Source organism: Polypterus senegalus, chromosome 11 (assembly GCF_016835505.1).
Source record: "Polypterus senegalus isolate Bchr_013 chromosome 11, ASM1683550v1, whole genome shotgun sequence".
Taxonomy (NCBI): Eukaryota; Metazoa; Chordata; class Cladistia; order Polypteriformes; family Polypteridae; genus Polypterus; species Polypterus senegalus.
Window position 1 is genome coordinate 150,486,411 of NC_053164.1, and position 27,673 is coordinate 150,514,083.

Here is a 27,673-nt window from a genome sequence, read left to right on the forward strand (position 1 = left end):
ACCGGGAGGAGGCCCCGGGGAAGACCCAGGACACGCTGGAGGGACTATGTCTCCCGGCTGGCCTGGGAGCGCCTTGGGATTCTCCCGGAAGAGCTGGAAGAAGTGGCCGGGGAGAGGGAAGTCTGGGCCTCTCTGCTTAAGCTGCTGCCCCCGCGACCCGACCTCGGATAAGCGGAAGAGGATGGATGGATGGATGGATTAGCCCTTTACCTATTTAGCCCTTGTTTTAAAATATCATGATCCTACTTTGAACTTTATTAAAAAAATCATAATCCTTTTTAATGAGGTGCTCTATTTATAAAATGTGAACTTGGGCTTTTCTGTTTTTGAAGGAAATAGAGCCTATTCATTTATTTGAAACTTACCTGCCACTTACCTTCTATCAGAAGTTAATAATTCTTTTCTTTGCATTTATATAGCGCTTTTCTCACTACTCAAAGTACTCAGCAATTGCAGGTTAAGGGCCTTGCTCAAGGGTCCAACAGAGCAGAGTCCCTTTTGGCATTTACCTGATTCGAACCGGCAACCTTCTGATTGCCAATGCAGATCCCTAGCCTAAATTACAAGAAAAAGAAAAAGACAAGCATTATACATTAACTAGCAAAATACCCGTGCTTCGCAGCGGAGAAGTAGTGTGTTAAAGAAGTTATGAAAAAGAAAAGGAAACATTTTAAAAATAACGTAACATGATTGTCAATGTAATTGTTTTGTGACTGTTATGAGTGTTGCTGTCATATATATATATATATACACACAGAGACACACACACATGTAAAACATATCTACACATACAGTACACATATCTATATATATATATATACATATACACATCTACATATATATCTATACTAATAAAAGGCAAAGCCCTCACTCACTCATCACTAATTCTCCAACTTCCCGTGTGGGTGGAAGGCTGAAATTTGGTAGTCTTATTCCTTACAGCTTCCTTACAAAAGTTGGGCAGGTTTCATTTCGAAATTCTATGCGGAATGGTCATAACTGGAACCTATTTTTCTCCATATACTGTAATGGACTTTAGCTCGATGGCCATGGGGGGTGAAGTTGCGTGTCACATCATCACGCCTCCCACGTAATCAAGTGAACTGACTGTGACCGCAGTACGTAGAAAAGAAGGAAGAGCTCCCAATGAGCGCTGAAGAAAAACGCATGCAAGCTTATTCATAAGTGCAGCTACTGCGGAAACAAAGCACGGTGTAAACCGTAAGTTTAAATTAAGTTTATAGACACGCTCCCGCTGCCGTTTGTCATGCCTTCGTCAAATACTTTATTCACGAGATACAAGTTTAATGAGAAGCCACGAGGTATAAATGAGACTTTGGATCACTTTGTAACGGAGTTAAAATTCCTGTATCGAGAAACTTTTAAGTGCCGGATCTTAGCTAACATTAAATAAAGCCGTGGACATTGCAACATCACACAAGAGAGCAGCTCACGTGAACTGACTGAACGCAGTACGACTGATCACTTCCATGCATCAAACCTGTTCACAAAACGCATTACACAATTGACAAGGTAGGAAAAGAATATGCTCCGAGCTGAGCTCCACAGCTAACACGGTCTTGCTGAAGCAACTTCGTCACACTGCCACCAAATACTCACAGAAAAATCCACAAGTTAATACACACGCTGTCTCTAGAGTTTCTCCACACTCAATCTATTCCTCGCATCCCCTTTATACCCTCTGATCTCCCATTTCAATTCAGATGCCTCCAATTTCCAGTAAGGCTCTGCTGCGCGATGACAAGTAATAAGTCTCAGGGACAGACCCTACAAAAGGTTGCCATTGATTTCAGGCAAGATTGCTTTTCTCCTGGACAACTATACGTTGCATTCTCAAGAGTGAGCTTGCGAATAAAGTATTCGGCGTTTTTCTTCAGCTATCTTTGGGAGCTCTTCCTTCTTTTCTACGTACTACGTTGACAGTCAGTTCACATGATTACGTGGGAGGCGTGATGATGTCACACGCAGCTCTGCCCCCCACGGCCATCGAGCTAAATTCCATTACAGTATATGGAGAAAAATAGGTTCCAATTATGACCATTACGCATAGAATTTCGAAATGAAACCTGTCCAACTTTTGTAAGTAAGTTGTAAGGAATGAGCCTGCCAAATTTCAGCCTTCTACCTACATGGGAACTTGGAGAATTAGTGATGAGTCAGTGAGTCAGTGAGTGAGTCAGTCAGTGAGTGAGTGAGTGAGTGAGGGCTTTGCCTTTTATTAGTATAGATATAAAGAGACATCTGGATTATGCTGATATTTTGTATGTTTTGTGAGAGTCTTTTGGGGTGTCTTCTGCCTGGAATTAGCCAAGGAGGTTGTACGGTTCATTTAGTTCCTATTCCTAAAATTTGACAAACTGTGCATAATGACACGTATGTTTGTTATGATGATGATGTAATTGATGACTTTGCCTTCAAGGAAAGTAAGGAAGGCTGGGGTTTAGATGGCAAGTGGGCTATTTAGTTTGTGTGTTTCTTTTTTATGTAATAGTGTAATAATCAAGTTCTTTTTACAAGTGTGTAATTCTGTTTGCTTGTTTGTGTGATATAAAATTTAGGAAATTTAGTTTTATTCTGTATATATTTTTAGATTTATACAGAAAATGTGTGCAATTTAATTTTATTTTGTATATATTTTATATTTATATTAGTTTAATGCTTCAAATAGTAAGAGTATTTATTTGTGTTGCAATGGTGGAGGAAGTATTCAATTTAATTAAGCAGGAAAATAGTACAAATAAACCAGCAAAAATACAAAAGGTGACTTTCTACTTAAGTAAACCTAACAAAGGACTTGCTTGAAAATATCCTTTAAAGTAATAAAGTAAAAGTACTTGTCAAATATATTCAACAGTTTAATATGGTGTTAGGTGCATCAAATGAATGTACTGTATATCGTGTTGAATACAAAAATATTACAGGTTGTGCCGTTTTAATTAAGAATGATACAGATGGTGCTAATAAACGTTTTAATTTAATATTATATATATATATATATATATATATATATATATATATATATATATATATATATATATATATATATATATATATATATATATATAAATTTTGGGTCGTGACGTGATCATATCTTGGGGAGACACTTTAACGTCCCGGGAGACAAGGTAGTGAGACAAAAGGACAGCTGCTGTACGGCGACATGCAGATCACGCAGCTCAGTAGAAGCAGCTACAAGCTACAAACTGATTCGTCCCCTTAGCGCCCCAAACACCCCCAACAATAACGTGAGCGGCAGAGATGCGAAGTGGCAAGCGTGAAGCGTGCCCCCAGAGAGAGGGGTTGGGGTGGGAGAGCGAAGCGGGTAGGGGACAAAGCCCCCTAGCATATATATATAGTGGCGGTCAGCTGGGGGCTGTGCCCATCCGGAACGTCTAGAAGGATCACGAGAGGACAGCCGCCCTGGTTTGTATGGGGGCCACGGGAACTGAGCATTGAAGCTCAACCCTGTTATGATTGATCTGACCACATTGTTCTGTAAGACTCGCCATATAAATGTAAGCGGCGTTTATGTGTTGTTCATTACCACTGATGCTGCCAGTGAGGTGCTCATTGAAAGATGTAAATTGTTTTGAGATTATATCCCTGTGTGTACTCCGTGCAGCTTTATGATTTGTTGCTGTCCAGTATTCGGCGATGTATTATTTCCCTTTTGTTAACGTGCTTCGGCTAAACTGTGCGCACGAACGATACCTGAACCGGACTCGTTATTTCTGCAGCTTTTCTTATCTAAGAAATTACACGAAGAGTCAAATGTCAACTCGAACTGCTGCTTATCTGTCGAAGCGTCAATACGCGATTCAGAGTCCGGGTCTGCTGGTTAACATGCACTACCCGTCGTAGAGGGTGCTAATGCGCTATTAAACTGGCCATTCAGCATTTCATAGGTGCCATTTCTTCAGTGATTGTTACTGTTTTTTGATAATTGCAAGGCTATTCATAAACCCCGACGTGATTAATATTAACAGTAATCCTGTAGCCCACCTCGCAGCGAGCCTTTTTGATGCGAGTTAATGGTCGTATTTGCATGAACGTGTGACGAGGATTGAAAACCTAATGTGTCACGGAGTCGAAGAAATTGTCTTTTCTTTCCTCTGTTCCGCTCCTTGAAACGTGAGGGGTCAACAGCACCCTGTCATTAATTAATTACCAAGCAGTCCGACGATCCACCAAGCACAAATCTGGCCCAGCTGCGGTCCAGCTCTCCCTTAGTCCTGGTCTATCTCCGTTGTTCACTTCGACCTGAGGATCATCCCCTGGTAGTTCTGTCTGTGACGATCCGCCACTGTTATGGTCTTTTCTCAGGTCCACTGATGCTGGCCGTATAAGCAGCCAGGAGCTTTAAATGCTGTAAAGAAGTTCCGCCACCCCGTCCAGGGCTGATCTTTGCCTTATATTCTACTTCCGGGCGCTGTGTAAGCAGCAACCTTTTTACAGAAACTCCGTACTTATTTAAAGAGGTTCTGTAAAAAGTCAAATTTCCCCCTGGGAACAAACAAAGATCGATCTATCTATCTATCTAGCTATCTATCTATCTATCCGCTGATTAGCACTCGTTAATGCACTCTACGGGTGACAACACCTGTAATGTTATGTCGCTATGTGGCGTAGGGTCTTTCTCGGTATCTTTGATGGACGGTATGTATGTATGTATGTATGTATGTGTGTGTGTGTGTGTGTGTGTATGTAACATTTTCATTTAATGTGGGTGCGCCTTTTTGTGTAACATGAGTCAGTTGGACCATTTACAGTTTTGCACCAAATCCAGCAATGAAAAGTTACTGTGGTGATCCCGTTGATTTCTTAAGCATGTGCTTATTTTGGTTAATTGTTTATCCAGCCCTGGTCACTGCTGTCATATTTGTTCCCATATGCGACCGAACTGACGTTTCTTGACGTTTTCTAGTGGATCCTCCTTTATCACTCGCCGCAAGTGTCCACGCCGTTTCACCTGATGAACTCCGCTTAAATAGTGGCTCCTTGGCTTCGATGAAATCCTTCAGTCTTTTCAATGCACAGACCGCCTAGAAGTGGAGCAACACTGCCCCTTAGAGCCAATGCGACAAATACGCACCCGATTAGCTTTCCTAGAAATTCACAATCCGATAAAGGGGGACGCATAGTCGGTTTCAATACAGTATTGGAACACATCTGTAACCGACAGCTCTTATTTTTGCTCTCCATCTCCCTGCTCGGAACATTATTTTTTGTCAACTGCTCTTAAAGCTACCCGGGTTTAGCATAGTTAGTGCGGACAGAGACGCAAATACCGGTGGGAAGCGGAAAGGAGGAGGACTCGCTCTTTATGTGAATACAAGGTGGTGCCACTCTGGACATATAAACGTTAAAATCTCCAATTGCTGCAAGGACATCGAACTGTTGGCCGAAGTCTGCGTCCCTATTACTTGCCCAGAGAGTTTGGACACGTGATTGTTGTTATTGGTACATCCCCTCTCAAACGAACGCGGAGATAGCGAGTGACGTCATCCATTCCGCAGTTGCCAAGTTACAAACGCAGCACCCTGAGGCGCTTGTGCTAATCTCTGGAGACTAACCATGTAACGCTGGACAAAACATTACCTGCCTTCTTCCAGTATTTGGACTGTAACACCCGGGGAAATAGGATTTTTTTGTGAATTTTCCCTTGGGATTAATAAAGTATCTATCTAAAGTGAGCACTAAATGCTTTGGCGCTTAGAGCGCCTCCTGGGATGGGTGCATGCCAGCGTGTCAGATACCTTTGTAAGTTTTTGTATCAACCTGTAGGAGTATCATAAATTTTCTCTGTATATCAGTATTGTACTGATGAGCTCTTTTCATCCTTGTCATCTTTCTAGAAGCGATTCCCAATCACCTATGCAGAGTCCATGAACACAGTTCTTATTCAGGAGCTCCTACGCTTCAACCAGCTGACTAGTACCATTCGTGGCAGTCTGCAGGACCTGAGCAGAGCTCTTCAAGGTCAGGCTCTCATGTCAGGAGAGCTAGAAGACATCTTTAACAGTATCATCGTGGGCAAGGTGTCATTCAATAATCAGTCACTTGGCTGTTCCCATTTTATTAAACCCCTCCCCAAATTATTGTGACGTTTGTCTTTGCAGGTCCCTGCCATGTGGTCTTCCAAGTCATATCCTTCATTGAAGCCCCTGGGAAGCTACATAAGTGACCTTCTCCTGCGCCTGCACTTCTTTAAGGTAATTGTATTTTTAACCGTTCAACCTAATCCACTGTACTCCTGGAAGACCCAGGCAACAGCTTTGTGCTTTTGGAAAGGTCCACTAATACTGCCACTTCTTCTCAAGAGCTGGACAGATGATGGAGCTCCTACTGTCTTTTGGATCTCTGGCTTCTATTTCACCCAATGCTTCCTGACAGGGGTACTCCAGAACCACGCCCGGAAGTCTCAAGTTCCAATTGATCAACTGGATTTCCAGTTTCACATGACAGAATATCTTAATGAGCAGCCTCCATCAATTATGACGGTGTGTATGGTCTCCTGCTCCATCTTACCCAAGACCGTGTTTGGGCAGAATTATGAACGTTTCAGGGTTTTCCACGCTCACTCTTTCAGCAGGAGTGTGGAGTCCACATAAATGGATTATTCATCGAGGGGGCAAGCTGGGACACAAAAAAGCGGACATTGAAGGAAGTTCAGCCCACAGTGCTATATGAGAGCCTGCCCATTGTATCCTTCTAGTAGGTGTGAAACACTAGACATAGGGTGGATGGTGGGTTTATTTGAGCGACTATTCTCCTCAATCATTCCAATTAGATTGTGCTGCAGCCACAACAGAAGTCAACAGGCACTGATGGAGGGACCTACACTTGCCCAGGTGAGTAGTGTGATGGGTAGGCATTTAGTTAAAGGAACAGGATACAAAGGGTCCAACAAAGATCTTCTGGATAGTGTTCATACTTTGAAGTGGAAGATGCCCCCTTTATACAAGCCAGGTTGGTGTATTGTATACAAGAGCCCTTAGCAACTGATGCTCATTTTTTTTATTTTAAACTTGGGACAAAATTATAAATACATTCCATAATTTAAATTCTCTTTCCCTTCTAGTGTACAACACCAGCATTCGGCGTGGAGAACTGTCCACGACTGGTCACTCCACCAACTACATTATGACCATTGAATTACCCTCAGAAAGGCCACAGAAACACTGGATCAACCGGGGGGTTGCCTGCCTTTGCCAGCTGGACTATTAAATCAGGCAGTATTACTCAAAAATGGAAGGATGGACTGGCACTCACAGGCAAGATAACTACGTCCTCTAAGTCAAGTGCCCCAGATTTGGAATCCTTCAACACACACACACAATTCCCTGGACTTGTTTTTACATAAAGAGCACTGTATTTCAATATAGGGCACATCCTGGCACTGACGATCTACTTACTACTGGCCATTCTGAGCAGCTATGAAGATGGCTGGCTACCACTTGAACATTGTCTTAAGATCAAGTTGAAGGGTACTGTAATCACCACATCAGGCAGCGACTGTGGTGTTGAGGTGGCTCTGCATTAACACCAAGTGTCACTCCTTCCTCCTGCCAGATAATCACATGTCATGTACACAAACAGTTCTGTACTAGGTAATCTAATCAGATGATTTACAACACAAGCTTTGGACTTAGTGGTTTTAGCTTCACACAAATTGTTTTGGAAGAATCTACTAACAGGCTTAGTAGACATTAGGAAGAGATGGTCAGACCCAGCAAGTGGGCACTTACCTCATGGAACCTGATAAGGTAATGTTCTGCTTTAACAGGCCATGTTTAAATATTTTAACTATTCGGCTTTACAAGATTCTGTCCTTGGGTCTTATTTAGGCTCAAAATAAAAATTCATAAATGTAATGTGTGTGTGGCTCATAATTATGAAATGTAAAAGTCAATAACCCACAATTATACCCCACAGGCTCTCCATGGCAAAGAATGCCGGTGTAAGTTTATTGAAGGGGCCTTGTTCAAACACAACTTCAGAATCAAAGTGTGACAAAGTGTGCAATCTGTTTACAGCAGTCAATCCTTTCCACATAAAATTAAACAGGCTGATAAAATCAATCTGCAACCAGATGAGACAATAAGATTTCAACTTTGATGTTTTAAATAAAGAAAACTCAAGTTCCTGTTATTACTGTGTTAGTCCTAACTTCTTCTTCAAGGACTCTGGCATCTCTGGAGGAGGGGGACGAGGCAGTCTGAAGTAGACCTTGACGGAATCATAGATAAACCACTGCAACGCTGTCAGTGTGCCAATCATTATGATACGAGCAACGAGACCCTTCCAGACACCTGAGAGAACAAACAAAAACCATCACCTTGGTACTCAAAAAAGCACAGCATATAAAACCCATTAAATATACAGGCTAAAACAAACATCTGTGCTTTACCATGAGAGCTACATATCAGAAAACTGAAAGATGCAGAGTACTATGGAGGATGAAGGGCCTCGTATCAAAATATCTGTATAAACTGCTAACAGTTCCAAAGCAACTTTTATCAACAGGTAAGGAAACCAAAAGGATGTATTCTTGAGGCTAAAGCCTTGTTGCCCAAAAAAACACCAAACAAACCTTTCAAGCCGAGTCTCTTGAGGACCTGTACAGCACTGCTTCCCTTCTCTTTATTCAGGACTGACACCACGGAGTCAGCAGGGTGAGACACCACAGCACAGAACACTCCAGCTGCAAGACAAAAGACACACACACACACACATAAATGCAATAGTCTGATCATGCCACACACCAGTCACTATAGCGGTTTAAAAATGTTCTCTGTCTGCACTCCAGCCTGGTCCTGAAGGTGGATGACCAGCTTGCCTCAAGACAAACCAGAATTCCAACAGAACACAAGAGGCTAAAAAGCAGGTATGTTGCTCTTGCACGCCAATGACTCAAGTACCTCTGACTGTACAACCGTACAAGTTGCTGCATGCCTCCCTACCTGGAACTATTCACCTCAAAAGGATGAGCAGAACTCAGTCTAGGTAAGCACCACAGAGGCAGATTTAAGGAAACGTGCCACTTACTGTCATAACACAGATTTTCTTAAGACTCCATTACAAACTTTACCAAACAGTCTCCTAAGTCTACTACCAGGACTGTTGTGACTGGAAAGACAACAGCATCAGGTCATACTTACCAATATATCCTGCCACGAAAGTGACAACCAACTGCTCAGGCTTGGAACATTCACTACGGGGCTTAGGAACCACAAATTTATACAAGGCTTCAACTGTGCGCTCAAAGCAAGCAAACTTCATCATAGTGTAAGGTATCTGTCTCATCCACAGAGGGACCACACCTTTGTAGAATCTATATGATTGGAGGAGACAGACAAGTACTTATGTTGTGAAAAATTTGAAGTCCATTTCCACATTGAAAAGAAAAATTGCACTGTTATAACTTGGCATTAAAAAGATTCCCCAGCATACAAACATACTAATTATGTAGAGGGAAATGTGGCAAATAGAATAAAGACAATAGATCGAAGAAAGAGAAACCAATTAAAACTTTAAGCTGTAGTACTAAAAAGCATGAATGTGCTTCAGAAAAGAGAAAAAAAAAAATCAAAGCAAGAATGGAACACCACATGGTTTTCAGGCTTACAAAGTGGGATAAGAGAGGCATGTTACCAAGTCTCCTCTATAGTAGTGGTAAAAAGTTTTGAGAATGACACAAATATTAATTTTCACAAAGTTTGCTGCCTTAGTTTTTATGATGCAGATTTGCATATATTCCAGAATGCTATGAAGAGTGATCAAATGAATTGCAATTACTTGCCAAGTCCCTCTTTGCCATGAAAATGAACTTAATCCCAAAAAACCATTTCCACTGCTGTTGTGAAGGCAGCTTTGGTGCACCCAAGAAAGTCCAGCAAGCACCAGGACAGTCTCCTAAAGTTGATTCTGGGATTCTGTGGGATTGGGGCACCACCAGTGCAGAGCTTGCTCAGAAATGGCAGCAGGCAGGTGGAAGTACATCTGCACACAGTGAGGTGAAGACTTTGAGGATGGCCTGGTGTCAAGAAGGGCAGCAAAGAAGCCACTTCTCTCCAAGAAAAACATCAGGGACAGACCGATATTCTGCAAACGGCATAGGGATTAGACTGCGGAGGACTAGAGTAAAGTCATGTTATCTGATGAATCCCCTGTCCAGATGTTTGGGGCATCCGGAAAAAGATTGCCCAGAGAATAAAAGAGGAGTGCTACCATCAGTCCTGTGTCATGACAATAGTAAAGCATCTTGAGACCATTCATGCATGGGGATTATTCTCAGCCAAGGGAGTGGGGTTGCTCACAATTTTGCCGAACACAACCATGAATAAAGAATGATACCAAAACATCCTCAGAGCAACTTCTCCCAACCATCCAAGAACAGCTTGGTGACAAACAATGCATTTTCTACCATGATGGAGCACCATGCCATAAAGAAAAAGTGATAACTAAGTGGCTTGGGGAACAAAACATCGAAATTTGGGCCCATGGCCAGGAAACTCCCCAAACCTTAATCCCATTTGAGAATTTGTGGTCAATCCTCAAGAGGCAGGTGGACAAACAAAAACCATAAATTCTGACAAACTGCAAGCATTGATTATGCAAGAAAGGGCTGCCATCTGTCAGGATTTGGCTCAGAAATTGACTGACAGCATGTCAGGGAGAATTGCAGAGGTCTTGAAAAAGAAGGGCCAGCACTACAAATATTGACTCCTGGCAGAAACTTAATGTAATTTTCAATAAAAGCCTTTGAAACTTATGAAATGCTTGTAATTACACTTCAGTATACCATAGAAACATCTGACAAAAATACCTAAAAACACTGACGTGGCAAACTTTGTGAAAACGAATGTGTGTGTCACTCAAAACCTTTGGCTAAGACTGTACAGTAACCTTATTACTTCTCTTCAAAAGTCTCCTTTTCCATAGCCTGACACTACAGTACAAAGGGCTAACAAAGCTATGCTGCTTTCATGAATCAAAAATGAATAATTCTCAAAAAGTATAGAAAATGCAATTGGCTAGTTAGTTACAGCATTAAGCCAAAAATCACAGAATTTCAAAATGCAGCTATAGTTGGACCTTCCCCCACCCCATACAATTTGGATACTTACGCCCACAGACCTTCCTCAGCATACATTTTAGGAACAGCTTCTCGCAGTGTGTTGGCATAGCCAGCCTGGGTCTGGATACGTACTTTAGCAGCTTCCATGGGAGCGAGGGCAATATCAGCAAAAAATTCAGCGCTAGCTGAGGCAGCCAAGTACAAGGATGTCCTCCACAAATATGCATTTTCCTTCACACCGGAAAACAAATTGCACAAGTCAGAAGATAGAAATGTGAAGATGGAGAAAATCTAATCCACCTGGATAAAACACCATTAGTCTAGCATGATGCAGGCCTGAGATTACTACATAATTTAAAAAAGCATTTTAAAGCCACTATGAGTCAGATTTCTATTTATATTATGCAAAACACAAAAACAGAGTTACATACACACACACACACATATAGGGTATAGAAAACAATCACCCCCTTTTAAATATTCCTTTTGTTTTTACTTTATAGCCTTAAATGAAAACATACAAACCAATATTCTTTCCATCTTTACTTACTCAATGCAATCTATAGCATCCAAGTAAAAGATATCACAGGTACAGTTCAGAAGAATTTAGTAAAATAAAAAACAAGAAATACTGAGATTAATAAAGTATCACCCCCTCCTAAACTCAATCAGGTGTAAGTAACCCCCATTTCCATTGCAGACCATGGTTACTGGCTTCCACCTGTGATCAATTGTAATCAGTGTGATTAGTGATGCATAATAACAGCTGTTCCTGGAGCACTCCCTTGCTTGGTAGTCCAACTGACAGCAAACAACTGACTATGGGTGGCAAGCCACTTTTAAAACATCTCAGGGATAGAGTTGTGGACAGACATAAGGCAGGAGATGGATACAAAAAAGTCTCAAAGGCTTTATCAATCCTAAGGAGCACAGTAAAGTCCATAATAAAAGAAGTGGCAAGTGTTTGGTACTACTAGAACCCTCCCTGGATCCGGCCATCCCTCCAAACTGGATGGAAGAGCAAAGAGGAAACTGGCAAGAGAGGATATCAAGAGGCCAATGGCCACTTTGAAGGAGTTACAGGATATTATGGCACAGTGGTCATTGTGTGCATATGCATTAAGGCTTGTTTGAGCTTTGCCAGAATGCACCTTGAAGATTCTGATGCCAAGTAGAAAAAGATCTTATGGTCAGATGAGACCAAAATCAAACTATTTGGCCTCAAAACCAAACAGTACCATCCATCCATCATACAACCTGTTATATCCTAAGTACAGGGTCACAGGGGTCTGCTGGAGCCAATCCCTGCCAACAGAGGGCACAAGGCAGGAAACAAACCCCAGGCAGGGCGCGCGCACACACACACACCAAGCTCACACTAGGGACAATTTAGAATCGCCAATGTACCTAACCAGCAGGTCTTTGGACTGTGGGAGGAAACAGTACACCTGGCAGAAATCCAATGCAGCTCACCATCCACAACACCATAGCTACAGTAAAGCATGGAGGTGGCAGCATCCTATTGCGAGGGTGTTTCTCTGCGGCATGGCCTGGGGCTCTCGTTAGAGTAGAAGGAAAAAATGATGGAACAAAATACTGTCAAATTCTTGAGGAAAACCTGCTACCCTCGGCCAGAAAGTTGAAGATGGGCAGCATATTCACCTTTCAACACGACAATGACCCAAAGCAAACAACAAAATTGACCACAGTGGCTGATGGAGAAAAGAGTGAATGTCCTAGTTTGGCCCAGTCAGAGCACAGACCTAAACCCCAATGAAAATCTGTAGAAAGATTTGAAGACACCCACCAACACTCACCATTCAATTTGACCGAACTTGAACAGCTCTGTAAAGAAAAGTGGGCAAATATTGTCCAATCTAGATGTGCAAAGCTGATAGAAGTATCTCAGGAGACTCAAGGTTGTTATTAAAGCAAAAGGAGGCTCAACAAAATATTGACATCAGGGGGTTAACCTTTATTAAACTCAGAATGTCTTGTTTTTGATCTTTTATAATTTTTCTTCACTATAGCTGTGATATCTTTCACTAGGATGTTATACCTGTAGATTGCATTGTGTACGCAAAGCTGGAAAACATATTGGTTCATGTGTTTTCATTTAAGTTTATAAAGCAAAAAATGGGCATAAACAGACATTTGGACATAAACCCAGCATACAGTATGCAAACTTAAGAACATGTTCATAATAAATAAAACTTTACGACCAAGAAACCCCCCCGGAAAGCTCAGGAATAAAAACTACTTTATGTTACATGATTCATCTTCTCCCCTTGTGGATCTCTAACTGCAAAAATGCATATTATATATATTGTTTTAATTTCTTTGGATGTATGTGTGTAGATAGAGAGAGAGAGAGAGAGAACACTTGACAGGAGAACTTGCATATATTAAGCAGTAACTCTGAATAATGTTTAAGCAACATTTTTGGAAAAACTGATCCTGAACCTCATAAATGACAACTCATGGATATAGCAATTCCTACCATTGACTCATTATTATAATGTGTGTTGACATGACAAACAAACCTTAAAACTGACTAATATGATGTACAAACAATGTTAGTTAGAACAAATTCATATTAACACTGAAGGACTTTTAGGTCTTTCCATCACTTAAAAATTACCAGCTACCCATTGTCATGTCTCAAGGAGCTGGCCAACAGGTCAGGAATATCTCTTCCAAGCCTTAGCTCCATCATGCTTGCTGTACTGGAAGCTACTAACTGGCCAATGAGATTCTACATTCAGTATTCATAATTTTGGAGTGTACATGACATATATAAAACATTTTGCTAATGTAAAAAAGAAATTTGCAATTTTATTAACTAATGTAAAAAAGAAATTTGCAATTTTATTAACAGGCACAACTGACTGCATTCATATTGCAATTGGGACAATAATGAAGCTGCTTTTAGTTACTGTAAGCAGATGCATTCCATTAACACACAATGGATCTGCAATGCTAATATGAAACTGAAATGTCAGGGCCCGATGGCTTAGGTTTAACCAAGGCTCATTTATTTTTTGTCTATTCCACAAAACAAGTGAATCTCTACATAAAGTTTACTTCTAGTACACAGTCTCCATGTGTGCATTTTGGACACCTTGTAAATTTACTAACATTCCTATAAAGCTGAACTCTACTCATTAAGTACACAACCTGTACTGCATGATTACATCAAAAGCAATTTACAGACCGCTCAATCTTTTTTCTGAGTGACACACAAATGCCTTTGTAAAAATTGTGATTTTTACAGAAGTCAGAGCATACATACCTCACCCAATAAGTTGCCATACATGACTTTAAACACTTCATAAAACCCAAACTTGCACAATCCTTGCATGGAATAACCAATGAATGTTGGAGCCCATCCTTTGGCTAGGCCTCGGACACCATCCTCCCTGACTGTTACAGAGAAGCCATTGAAGATACTCTTATACTTGTCTGGATTCACCTAGAGAAAGTTGACATGTTAGCATCAGCAAGTGCACACAGTCAAACAAGAGTAATCAAAACAGAAACCAATGTTACAATCAAAATAAAACGAATGCAAAACTTATTTTTTTTTTAAATAAAAGAAAATAAATTACTAAAAAACTTTTCTCAGGCTAAAACCTGAGGTAATACCTATGTAAGAGTCACTTATACAAAGAAACTTAATTAGTAATAAAAAGAAAAAACAAAAAAGTAGGCAACACAAATCACATTTCTGACTTTAACCAGTTTGACACATTTTGGACAACTGCACACTTCAGAGACAAGCAAAAGTTAAAAGAAACTACAATTAAGCAGTTTGTGTTAAATGTTCTCATGATGTGTCCAGCTAGGCAGAACTGCTAGACAATTAGGGTATATCACCATTGGCAACATTTCAAAAGAATTGATGGTTCAAGCTATATCTCTAAATCGTTAGGAATTTAAAAAATTGGGTCAGAGAGCAAAGCTTTACTTTGATAGAAAAATTAAGTTTCTAAAAGAAAATACATTTCACAACAGTAAAGGCTCTCATGCTACAGCTTCAGTTTATTCAGTCTTGTGTTACAGTGGCAGGTTTCATATTCCAGGCCTTAACTGGTAGCCAATTACTGTTGCCGACTGAACAGATTTTGCTGCCTTCATTTTAACTGTCTTGTTTGAGAAGACTACAAAAAATAAATTGCTCATAGCCTCCCTAACCAGATGCCTTTTAGCAAAATTTATCGACCTGAATAAGATTTTTGCAGCAACCAGTTTTATAATTAGAAGTCAATTATTATGTAGCTTAGTTGTAGAGTGTATGTTCCATTAAATCAGTAATTGGCCAGAAATTAAATAAAATAAAAAATAATAAAAATGCTAGAATAAAAACCTGCAGCCAAGGGCATGCACAGGGACTCAACAAATAAGACTAAAACACTGCACTGTATTATATGAGGTATCAAACTAATTTAAATTGCCTTTCGGAATTGCACAAATAATTTTGGCATTTTAAAATAAAGAAACTCAAGTGTCACAGACAGGAACTAAAAGCCTAGTAGAAAAATTTGGACAGTTGTGATTTTTAGCTTTACTGTACAGGAAATAAGATTTCAATGAATAGTAATGGGCTGTGGGGAAAAAAAAAAAATTGTCAATTGCAGATACAAACCTGGATGCGACATTTCACCAAATCCAAAGGTACCACTGCAGTGTGAGTAATTCCACAGCTTAGAATTCCACCAAACCCACAAAGAGCGTAGTACTTTGAAGAGCCATACTCGCAGCTATCTAAATATAAAACACCATGCGATTAATATAAACACAACACACAAAGATGCATGCACCGGTGTCTCAATCACATTGACTGGAAACGAGTCCTTACTAAACAATGTTACCAGTACACATAAGAGCAAACCTATTTATAAAGAGATGCCAACCACCAGAGACTGGCACAGGCGAACAATATGGGAACCTTCCAATCTTATCCAGAAAATTGGTGCCTCTGTATTTGCCTTTAGAGGTCAGAGGACTGGTTTTACCATGCATCAGAAGCAGAGTCTGATTTAGTATAAACCAATCAATTAAAGAACTTCTGAAGCAAACTTACTGACTGACAAACTCATTCAGGAAAGTGTACAATGAAATCTAGCAAAACAGGCTTTTGCACAAGATAACTAAAGCTAGGGACTTTTTTGCTAACTGCACAACTAAGTTCAGGAACAGAATGACTAAAAAATCACCTTTTCGCACTCCTTATTTATACATTTATGGCAAAACATACACGAGGCAGGGTGGCAGAGAGTTTAAGGATCTGGACTTCAAAACCAACTACTTGCACCATGTGAACTTGAGCAAGCCACTTCACCAGTCGATGCTCCAGATAAGAAAAAAAAAATGCAATTAATTGCATCTCAAATAAAGTAGACTGTCTTTGATAAAGAAATCTGCTAAATAAGTGTGTGTGTGTATATATATATTCTATTTTAACTGCTCAAAGTGTTCTGAAAATCCATTGCATTTAGTTAGGATGAAACCTTAATAGACCATTTTATAGAAACTATAATTTTATAAATTAATACATATCTAGAATCTCAATGAATTCTACCCTGCCCTACTGCAGAATAACCTCATTTAAATCTTAGACCAGTGTTTTAGGACTTTTAAATACTGGAAAAGAAATGTGTCAGAGGCTACGGCATGTAGACAAAAGAACAAATATAAAAATTAATGTTGCACTGTAAGAGAGCAGCGTTACCATAAAAATGAAAAGGCAGACTTTTTTTTTTTTACACTCCAAACACACTCCATATGGAAATCAAAGGTTCACAAGGTTTTAAGCAGACAAGCATAAACACATACACACACACAACCTTCAACAGGAACATGAAAAGGTTAATGTAGCCTACATGCAGTTAGGATATTTTATTAAAATGAGAAACAAAAGAACAGATACAATTTTGCCAAAGAACAGGCTTGACCTCCTCAAGCAGCAACAAAGAAAATGGGCATTATTGAGTAACAAGATCCTTAGTTAAAAAAAGGCCAGCCCTTAGAAGGTGGCTTTATATATTGATTATTAGAATGTGCTGCCACAAGTTCAAACCAATTATAAGACAAGTTTGTCTACCTGTTCTCCGTCTGGTTAAGCATCTTCTTAACATAACACGGGTCAAAAGTGCTATTCACAGGCCACAAACTAGCATTGAACAAACCTGAATTCTGCATTTGACCAGGTCTAGTGGGACCACAGCAGTGTGAGTTGTACCACAGCTAAGAATCCCACCCAGTCCACACAGAGCAAAATATTTAGCAGAGCCATATTCACAGCTGTCACCCTCTGAGGAAAGAGAGGAGAGGTCACCGACTCTGTAGGGTCTGGAACAGCAATGCTGCTCTAAGACCTTACACTGAATACACACTCAAACCATGTTAGAAGATTCAGAACTCTATGAAAATGATCTACACAACTTTCATAACTCAAAATATGACAATTTGTACCTTAAACTTCCCAAACATTTCCATGGCTGAACTTGATATGTGAAAGACTGTGCATGTTAAATTATTCCAAATAGGTTATCGGTCAGGCAGGTTGTAGTTTGAGGAACTGTCCTGTCTCCTTTTCTCTTCACCCTATATATCTCAAGGCTCTAAATATAACACTAGGTCATGTCGCTTGCTGAGATTTTCTGACAATTCTGCAGGGTGTATAGATAAGGGAGATGAAACAGTATCAAGAGTCACATGAAGGAATTTGTTTCTTGGTGCATATTGTCTGCATCTAAACCGCAACAAAATCAAGGAACTTATTTTTGCTGTAATAAAGAGCCTCTAACCCCAGTCATTATTCAATGACTGTATGGGTGGTGCACTCCTGCAAAAACTTGGGGGATCTACATCAATGACATAAGTAATAGTCTCATAAGACAGAGTAACTATATAAAAAGAGAAGACGACAAAGTCACATCCTTTACATATCCTACAACACATCTGCAATTTGGTATGCTCTTGTGTGCCGTCAGTGACATCACTTTAAGATAGGACCTCCAAATTAACAAGCTAATTAAATGGACAGGCTTGGTTACGTGACACACTCTGGATGCCCTGGAAGTAGCAGAGAAGGAATGAATGAATAAAACTGATAACCATTATGAACAGTGCTGGAAAAATCCCCTAACACACAAAGTATTTTCAACCAATGAATTTTTCCATCAAAAGCATGTCAAGAAACACTATGGAGGTACCTTTATGCCAGTATGTCTGAATACCACAGTGTGACTAACTGTCTAGTCAGCAGGTTTTATTTATTTTATATATACAGTATATTATATACAAGTCATTCTGGTTGATATTTGAGAAGGGCTTGGTGTTTTGTAAAAAGTCAAATTTCACCCAGGGACAAGTTCTATTTATCCATGCATCAAAAGTGAACAGTTTAACACCTAATGCTCTTATACAACAGTCCCCTCATGTCAGTATCAGCACAATGTTAACTTGAGATTATCTTGTTGGTTGGAAGAAACATCGCGGCTTTACTAGTCTAGTGCTAAACCAGCCAGACCCGCTTACTAAAGGTCACCACGCCAACAGGAGTACACGTCTAACCTGTCTGTCCCAGGTCAGCTCAAACCGCTTTCGTTTGGTCTGCGCCTTTCCAAGAGTCATTTTGACTTCATTTCAAAATCAAATGAATTCCGTGGCGACTGCATCGAAACAAGCCACGTCCACTCTGCCTTTCTCAACGTATCTGTATAATCAATTAACATAATCAGCAACCTTTTATTTTAAAGTCTAGGAATGTAAATGGGAAAGCTTAGAACAGAAGACCTCGACACGTTTTTATTACAAAGACCGTCCAAATTAGACTTTAAAGATGTTAAACCCATGGAATGAGAGGAAGAAAAACTAATTTGTAAAGTGCATTCGATCGCAATACAGCAATCGAAAACGGACTAATTAGAAATTCGTTACAAGATCTCTTTAAACATGACAACCCATTGATTTTTCTAGTAACACAACCAGTTTGCCTACAAAAGGTGAACTATAACCCGGCCTGCCAAGGCCTCAAGTCAAGGACTCCGAGTGTCCTTCAGCTCCCCTCTACTAGTTTTTAACCCACTCCTTCCCCCGTTTTGGGAATCTGAGCTAGCAGGGTGCTACATGTAATTACATTTTAGTTTCGGTCCATCTGAGGCAAAGACGTGATTCCCGCTAAAGTCCAGTTTTTTGATTGCGCGGCCCACTCAATCCACAGAACATTCTTAATTACAACCTTCAAGGATCGGGCCCTGTCAAAATGCGGAGGGTAATTTCGGGCTGGGGGCCAGGGCGCTCAACGCTTTTAAACACGCTGGACTCCGATTACTGTGGCAAGTCCTTCAGCTCGGAAGGCCCACTTCACCCGGCAACGAGAAGGCCGTTGTGGTTCATGCGCAGAACTATGCTAATAAAACACACTTAAGGTCATTTGGACTACCGAACCCACTTCATCTGCCACTTACCTTCGGTTGCAACAGTTGAAGCGGCGGCAAGGCGGCGTCCACTCCGTCTCTGCGTTAGAATGCTTTCGTCTTTCTGGAGCGTAAAAAGTGGCGCGCTGAACGGGTTTGCCCGGGCCAGCTGGGTCAGGGTGCTGGGATACATGTTTCGAGGCGGTGGAGGCGCGCTATCCAAATGTAAAGTAAGAAAAAAGAAAAAAAAAAACGTTAACCCGCAAAAAGTCAACCCGTACGATTCCCACAAGCTGTGTATTATAATAAGCTGCGCACACTCACTCGAACAGACACTAGAAGATGGCGCCTCCTCTTCTCTACCGGCGTCTCAGAGGCCGCGCGTCCTCGCGCTGAAGCAGTTTGTCCTTCACTGACGTCACCAACAATGGAGGCGTGGCGAAATATGGACGTTACTAAAAATTACTGGCTAATCGATTTGATTGACATGCGAATGTGGCTCGGCGAGGGTTGCTACATTAAGGAGGAAATGGAAAGTGTACAGATGCATACACTTTGTATGTACAGTATATTGCAACTGTTGTTTGAATACACCATTCAGTTTATTCGAAAAGCTCAAACCGTTTTAAGCTGTATCCTTACAGGCAATAGCACTATTGAATAGCAATTATCAGATTAACATAATTGTAATACTGGTAGATTGTTTTAGGGTAACTCATGAAGGTCACAGAAACGGCTGGTTGTTATAACGTGCGTACTATAGGAAATCATGTATATATTTTTAAAATGGTCAATTCACAAAATCACACATATTTCTGAAAACGATGTTCGTGCGAGGTTGAGGCTTCAAAAGGGCGACACTTACTAAACGTTCATCATCACAAATACATAGATCTTTATTTGGCTGTTTTACAGAAGCTCAATAAGTAAATAATTCTGATCATTATTATGTTATGACAAACAACAAACTCCTCTAAAATATACACCAGAATGACTTAAAAGAAAGAAAACTTATGACTTGGCAGTTCCAGATAGAGTGAAGCATTATAAAAGTGTATTACTGTAGGCATAAAGGAGCCCCTGTCATTTTTGTTGACACACTCCTGCTGAATAATTGCTTGTCTGAAAGTACTCGGTGGTGCTCAGGTACCGTACGTACACAAATGGGGGGGCTGCAGAGGCCCAAGCCCCATTAGGAGCTCAGTTCACGGGCACGCTGCCTTTTAGTTTTAAGAAAGACGAAACGATGAGCAACATGCTATTTTAAAACTGCTGGCTATACCACACGGAAATACAATAAGGTGTATGATAATTATTGCTATCAATTCCACAAAAAATATAAAAACATTGATGTGTTTGTTGGTTGTACTCTTGCTACGGTACAATAATGGAGCTAGTTTTGACTTTTGCTAAACAAGAGTAACTGCATAATTACTTGGTTTTTTTGATACCAATTCTTTTCCAACAAAGAACAACCTCAATACCCACTGCTCATGGTTTGTTTTGCCACACAGAACAATGTTTGGGTTAAAACAAACTTGAAATAAAAGATGGAAGCAAAGAAAAAACATGTATGATGCAGAAAGTATGCCCTTGCGCAAACTGCGCATAGTGACTTTGATTTTAACCCCTGCTTCTTTTTACGGATTGCTATCACTCCCTAGTATTTCTTTTTACGGATTGCTATCACTCCCTAGTATTAAAGATTTGTCAAGTAAACAGTTTTCACGACTACCGCTTTTTTTCTGCCTTTTAGCCGTGCCGGAATTGGAATAGAGTTTTACATGAGAGCTAAGCGGTTTCAAAGTGTAACCGGGTGAGAGTGAAAGTATTGCCTTACATTCGCGGTAATAAAGTTGGAAGAAATTAACAAACTATAACAGTGGAACGCGTCATTATTATGCATCTTCAATCGAAAACGTTCTTCAGATTACCTTTTTAAAGTGTAGTGTAGGTGACCTTTTCTACTGCGCCTGTGTACACTGCATGCAACCGAATACTCGCGAGACTGTGATAGTCGCTCTTCTTAGGTTAGTGATCGCGTTTTAGTACTAGTAACGTTGACAGAAAAGTATGCTGTAGAAGCTGGCAAATAGGAAAAGCATCGACGTGCTGTTTTGGCAGCCACCAAGGCAAAACGACTAAAAGGGTGTGTAACTCTTGTGTTCGTGCATAGCTGAATAGTTTTTCAACTGGCATTGTTAAGTGTTCGTAGTGTGAAACATTTCCAAATGAAAAATAGAAGAAAACTCGATTTGAAAATCCCAACACAGTAGGCACGGGCTAAGGATGCATCATAATGGCTATATGGCATCTTCGGCAGTACGCCACTTACAATTGTTTTTTTTTTGGGTCAGATTCAGAACACGTCACCAGATATATATCATGTGTCTCACGCCGTTGACATTGGGCATTTCGACCTGTGTAGTAATTCGTTTTGGACTGGATTATTGCTTGGCCATTTTGAGCAGGCGTAGATTTAATGATGTAACTACTGATCCAAGTAGTAGCGATTATTGTGCCCTTGACGTAGGCTAGCAGAAAACAAGTCTTCATAATAATAAACTATTCTGTACGACAGTGGGGTCTTTTAATTTCGAAGAGCGAAGACGCTCGTACATTCAAAGCGAACTCTTGACATTTTAGCGTCGTTATACGCGAAAGCTGTTTTCAAGTAACAGCTAACCACAACTTCAAATTATGCTGCACAGTTGAACCAAATGTTTTGAAAGGAGGTTTTTATTTCTTTTTAGCAAATGCATATCATTGGTTGCGTATTCTGCGGTATTTTTATTTTGACTCAAAAAGCGTTCCTGTTGGGAGATTCTAAACGTTTTTAAGTGTAGGAATGAGAACGGAGTCTCGTGGACTGGTGTAAAATGCGACAGCTGTTAAATGTTGCTGCTGGCATAGGCTCTAGTGAAGAGGAAAAAACACAGTAGTGGGTGGGCTGCTATATATTTTTCTAAATAAATTGTAACAAAAGAAATGTTGCTGATAAACAGAGATGCATCTCTAAAGACAAGTGTATCAGTCTTGTTAAATTAATAGTAAATATAATAATGGATGCAATAAATAAATTTTATGCAACTTAATGAGCAAATGTGTTAATATTCAAAAGACTGCAGCGTGACATTGAATTTAAATTTACAAGGCTGTTTTAGCACACTCACACAATGAATTAGGTATAGGGCAATTTTTGAGAGATGTACTTCTAGACTGTGTTATTTGCGTTGTTTAAGGGCTCTGTGAGAATGACTGAAAATTTCATTACTATTATATATTATTTACACCAGTACAAGTATTCAGGAGGCAGGACCTAGAACCTAAATAATAGTTTTTACTATAAAGCACAAAAGCTGACAACACCTAGAAAAGAAAAAAGTATATTTATATTTACCTCAGAATAATCTTAATACAGCATATAAAAAAAATTATATTGTACTTCAGTGTTCTAGATCATGCTGTAATACTTTTTGCTGAAAAGTCTAATACACAAAAATAGTCAAATATGATACAAGATGGTTAGTTCTGATGGGTTCCTCAATGTTTGACCCAAAATTGTAAGTGTGCCAAGTGTGCACCACAGTAATCCACAATGCACAAATGCATTTGTTACACTGTCCCCTTAAATAATGTGTATTTATGCTTTGCTGTCACTGGCAAACACATTTTTGAACTATTAGCATATTTCCTTATCATAAACATCTTTCATGCATCATTCTCAATACATATTCATATAAGTCAGGCATTATCTTCAAATTATCCTCTAAATCTCTCCATTATGGTGTTACTAATTTTTTGAAGATAGTATTGTGGAAATCTCTAGTGAAGGGGAACTCCTCCGGTTTTGTCAATATGGTCCCAACATCTTTTCCTTGTAATCATTTTGTAACCATCAACATCCTTTTTGGCATATATTTCTCGTCCACTCTCTATATGCAGTATCATGCTATTCTCTCAGACTTCAATTATGCATGCTACTCCTTTCTAATTTCTTAATTTGTCTCTCTGGCACTCAGACTTGCATTACATATCCACCTAAGCATTCTGTTTTTTCCAACAACTGTTCTTTGTGTCTCCACTTTGGCTCTGGATCAGATCCATACAGCATTAGTCAAATTATCAGCTTGTATACCGTACCTTTGCCTTCCAAATTAATGGGAATTTCTTGTCATACATTATACTGCTCTCTACATTTACCAGCTTTGAGTTATTTTCCTTTTCATTTTCTCCATTAGCTGTTATAATGGTTTCCATTAATCTAAAGGTGTTCATGTGTTTCAGTGCAATGCCAGTTTTTACCATAATACTGTTATCCACTTTAATGGTAAACCATCAGCTGGGGTCTTCCCTGCATTTACAGATTCCTTCTGTCTACAGCCCACTCTGCCATCTAATGACTTCTTGTAGTCTCCGGTCTATTCAAGGTAGGTCATTTGCCTATAGCATATCACAAAGAGCACTTTTAAAATCTTCACTGCTTGTAATAACTATTATAAATAAATAGGCATAAGCATGATCCCCAGTGTACACCTACCTTTACTTAATATTTTCCAGTCATCCCTACAAACAGTTACTGAGGCATCATACATAAATTTTATCACCCAAATCATTTTTTTTTCTTAAACTCCAGCATGCTACTTCTCCTGGTATTCTATCTAATGCTAGCTCTAAGTCAAACGATGATCAGGATCTTGTCTTGTTTCCATCAGCTATCTATTCTTGTATCTGTCTAATGAGTAAAATGACATACATCAGGCCCTTTACTGATAAATAAGCCAAACTGGTTGGCCTCAATTTGCCCATTGTGTAAAATTCTTTCAATTACTCATTCTGTAAAACATCATCTTATAAAATGGAGAGAAAAAAAATATGTAGTTGCAAAAATGCCAGCAACTGCATACTGAAGACTATAGCTTTAGCTCTACTCTAGAACTCTGTATCATACTTGCATTTTTCAATGTTTTCATATGTGCCCTTCTGCCAACTATTGCCCATTTCCTTAATGTTAAAAACACATTTAATCCATGGCCACACATTGATCCAGTTTGGATTTTCAAGTCCATCCATATTGTTTTTACTACTACATGATTATCGGTTTACTGTAATAATGTAATGTAATCTGCAGGTTAAAGTAGTCAATGAATGTTACATAAATTAACTTATCAGTACTCTTGCTATGGTACAATAATGGAGCTAGTTTTGACTTTTGCTAAACAAGGGTAACTGCATAATTACTTGGTTTTTATGATAATACTAATTCTTTTCCAACAAAGAACAACCTCAATACCTACCCACTGCTCATGGTTTGTTTTGCCACTCAGAACAATGTTTGGGATAAAACAAACTTGAAATAAAAGATGGAAGCATAGAAAAAACAAAAAAAACACACGCCTTTAATATGTTAGCGTATCTATTACAGCAGAGCAAAACATATCAGAGCACAATGTATTCTTTATTTTTAAATCTCTACCACATGGTATATATAGTTAAAAAAAAAAACAAAAAAACTACTGGAGACAAACTACAAAACATATCTGCCCCCTCCACCAGTACAGCCCCAGCCCCCCACCCATGTGAGGAAAAGCATAAATACAATGTAAGTGTCTTCATTCTTAAATATTCTTGTAGCTTAAAAATCTAGTACAGGGCACAGGCACCTGCACATTCACATTATTTAACTAGGGCTTGGTGCCCCCAATGCCTCGTATGCAGAATAAGTCTGTTTTGTCTAAAAGGATCTCTTAGTGAGTAATAGAAAAATAACCTAGTTTATAAAAAGTAATGTTTCCACAAGTGCCAAAGATTGGTGGAAAAGTGGCTACACTTTAGCATGGTGCAGCAGTCCCAGTTCCAAGTAAGAGAATTGAGTTTATTAATATGTATGTCCAACAAAAGTTCCTTCGTTATTGGAGGACACTTAATTAGGGTCATATCCATCAAGTTTCTCATAACAACCATTTACAAACTCAGGCCAGAACCATCATTAGGGAAAGCTTATAATAAAAAAAAGTTAAAAAACTTTTAGACTGTGCCTGATTGGTCTTAATTACTTCCTGTGTTCCACAATTCATTTCTCTATGCTAGGGCATTTTAGCAGTCCTCCTGTGTCTACAGTTCTTCATATAGTTTTTCAAACTATTCCGTATTTAGCAAGTCAAGGACATTTCTTTGTCACTACCATACTAAAGTGGACCGCAGTTTCAGGTTGAGAGGTGAAGGTTTATTGCAGACTGTAGGCAAAGCTTCCTCTGATTTTCCTAAGCAAGAGCTATGTGAATTAACCACTACTCTGTAAGCTGCCTTGCTTCCACCTACTGTGAAAACTGCTCCACAGGTAGTTGACTAAAGGGCTTAGTCAAAGGGGAAGGGAAACAAACGAATGTCCAGGACTATATATATATATATATATATATATATATATATATATATATATATATATATATATATATATATATATATATATATATATATATATATATATATATATATATATATATATATATATATATATATATCCTTTTCCACCTTTACTGGAAGCTACTGGTAGGAGGAGAGCCAGAGATGTCCGGTAGGGAGGCATTCTGGCTATGTTTCACTTGCTCTTCTCCTCAGCACGAGGTGGCTCATTCATAAAAGGATTTGAGGGATTAGTCTCCATAGCCTGGTACACAAATAAAAGGAATCCAGCCACAACAGCAAGAAGCAGCAGCTGCAGCCAGACAGGAATAAAGCGATGGGACCGTACTGGAGTAGCTGAGGCCACTGGGGCGGGAGAGCTCAATTTTGGCGGACACATCTCTGTCCGTACCTCTGAGCGGTAGCTCATCTCTGAGTGACGCAGCCGTGAGTCTTCAAGATGGAAATCACTGATTGTGATGGGACGACTGGCAGCTCCACGTATAGGTCGGCGGCAAGTGGCACTGTGATACGACAGAAAGACATAGTTAGAAGGAGAAAAAAAAGCACATCTCTAGCAGTTAACAGTAAGATCATTAGCTAAAAAAGAAAAGCTTGAATTTAAAACATTAAAAAGTATTTTGAACAGAACAGGCTATTTAGACCAAAAGTCTCATCTGTCCTATTAATTTAGATCTTGTACAATAACATCGGAATAGAGATTTGAAGGTCCCTAAAGTCTTACCCTCCACCACACTATGTTGAAATTTATTCCACATGCCTTTAGTTTTTTACATGAAGAAAAATTTAACGTTTAAGGATGTCACAAGAACCAAATTTTTGTTACCAAGTTGATACTAAAATGCTAAAAACATAACGGTACTAGCTCCAATTAGTACTAAAGTGGAAGTCAGTACCATACTGTAAAATGATTTCAAACAGACATATTATTTTGGAAGGTACAATAATACTGTAATAAAAGCAAAAGCAAAACACAGTACACATGAAAATGGTTCCCAATGCTACAGCACTTGTTAATACATCAAAAATGTTGGAAGTCATATCTGGGAAGGAAAATGTCAGTGTGTTATTGCTATAATATTAATTAACTAGGGCGCTTTGCCCACTGCTTGCTTCGCTCGCCAACCCCTTTCCCCCCCTTGCCAGCGGCCACTTGTCCGAAACCCCTCTTAAAAACGGCAATACAATGGGAAACACATACATTTTTTTTTTTTTTTTAAACCTGAGTTAGCAGCCAGCAATTAGAAAACCTTTTGACTGTTTGAACGGAGTTTCTTGGATTTTTTTCAACTTTGATAATTTAATCCTATGTTAAACACACTCTGCATATAATTTTTGAACAATTGCTATAGATTGATTTTAAATTCTGTATCTTCACTGATTTGAACCCTGCATCTTTTAGATCACTTGTGGAATCTTAACACAGATTGCTAATTTATTAGACCTGGGATAATTAGGATCAGAATTGACAAAGAGCCTGAGAAAGGTAAACACCAATTGATTATTCTTGTAATCATTGTTAATTTGACAAAAAGTTAGGCCTTTAAGTTTGGGTACACGCTGAGCAGAGAAAGAGGAAGGCAGGCAGAGCAGAGGAAGAGAGAGAAAAGCAAGAAGGGCAGAGAAGAAGAATTTCCAAAGAAATTAACAAGAATGTGTGCAGACTGAATACCATTCTGAAGCAACTCTGCACCCAGACTTTAAAAGATTCACCTTCCATCACCTT

At 39.5% G+C, this 27,673-nt stretch overlaps 3 protein-coding genes and 1 non-coding gene across 10 annotated transcripts in view; 1 reads left to right on the forward strand and 3 right to left on the reverse strand.

Annotated features, from left to right (window-relative positions):
- The window catches only part of LOC120538620 (dynein heavy chain 3, axonemal-like), a 155,956-nt gene extending 148,708 nt beyond the window's left edge, over positions 1 to 7,248 (forward strand). The window contains exons 74-79 of the mRNA XM_039768006.1: positions 5,877 to 6,059; positions 6,141 to 6,233; positions 6,342 to 6,521; positions 6,611 to 6,724; positions 6,812 to 6,872; positions 7,103 to 7,248. Of these exons, the coding sequence (XP_039623940.1) occupies positions 5,877 to 6,059; positions 6,141 to 6,233; positions 6,342 to 6,521; positions 6,611 to 6,724; positions 6,812 to 6,872; positions 7,103 to 7,248 (777 nt within the window). The remainder of the gene's footprint in view (positions 1 to 5,876; positions 6,060 to 6,140; positions 6,234 to 6,341; positions 6,522 to 6,610; positions 6,725 to 6,811; positions 6,873 to 7,102) is intronic.
- Positions 7,249 to 7,955: 707 nt separating this feature from the next.
- On the reverse strand, positions 7,956 to 19,959 carry slc25a3b (solute carrier family 25 member 3b). Of its 2 annotated transcripts, none has more exons than XM_039769893.1 (8): positions 19,849 to 19,959; positions 19,576 to 19,739; positions 15,747 to 15,865; positions 14,394 to 14,573; positions 11,151 to 11,332; positions 9,183 to 9,355; positions 8,615 to 8,725; positions 7,956 to 8,333 (listed from the first exon to the last, which is right to left on the reverse strand). In XM_039769893.1, the coding sequence occupies exons 2-8, from the start codon at positions 19,715 to 19,717 to the stop codon at positions 8,173 to 8,175; spliced, it is 1,068 nt and encodes a 355-aa protein (XP_039625827.1). In that variant the 5' UTR covers positions 19,718 to 19,739; positions 19,849 to 19,959; the 3' UTR covers positions 7,956 to 8,172. The 2 variants fall into 2 exon arrangements, with proteins under 2 accessions (XP_039625827.1, XP_039625826.1); XM_039769892.1 differs by lacking the exon at positions 15,747 to 15,865 and adding an exon at positions 17,290 to 17,414.
- Positions 8,815 to 9,063, reverse strand: LOC120539873. The gene has a single exon (XR_005635728.1). It is a non-coding gene; the product is annotated as a small nucleolar RNA SNORA53 (small nucleolar RNA).
- A 4,937-nt stretch (positions 19,960 to 24,896) lies between the features above and the next one.
- LOC120539615 (lamina-associated polypeptide 2-like) overlaps positions 24,897 to 27,673 on the reverse strand; it is a 66,005-nt gene continuing 63,228 nt past the window's right edge. For all 6 annotated transcript variants that reach the window (XM_039769886.1, XM_039769890.1, XM_039769888.1 and 3 more), the window contains one exon: positions 24,897 to 26,450. In XM_039769886.1, coding sequence (XP_039625820.1) covers positions 26,123 to 26,450 — 328 coding nt within the window. In that variant the 3' untranslated portion in view covers positions 24,897 to 26,122. The remainder of the gene's footprint in view (positions 26,451 to 27,673) is intronic.

What these genes read in the sequence shown, in the direction of transcription:
- slc25a3b (XM_039769892.1), bottom strand. Translation starts at nt 19,717, where the DNA reads ATGTATCCCAGCACCCTGACCCAGCTGGCCCGGGCAAACCCGTTCAGC. An exon ending in TTCAACTGTTGCAACCGAAG is followed by an intron (nt 17,415 to 19,575) that starts GTAAGTGGCAGA and finishes CTCTTTCCTCAG; the next exon opens with AGGGTGACAGCTGTGAATAT. An exon ending in TGGTCAAATGCAGAATTCAG is followed by an intron (nt 14,574 to 17,289) that starts GTTTGTTCAATG and finishes AACTTTCTCTAG; the next exon opens with GTGAATCCAGACAAGTATAA.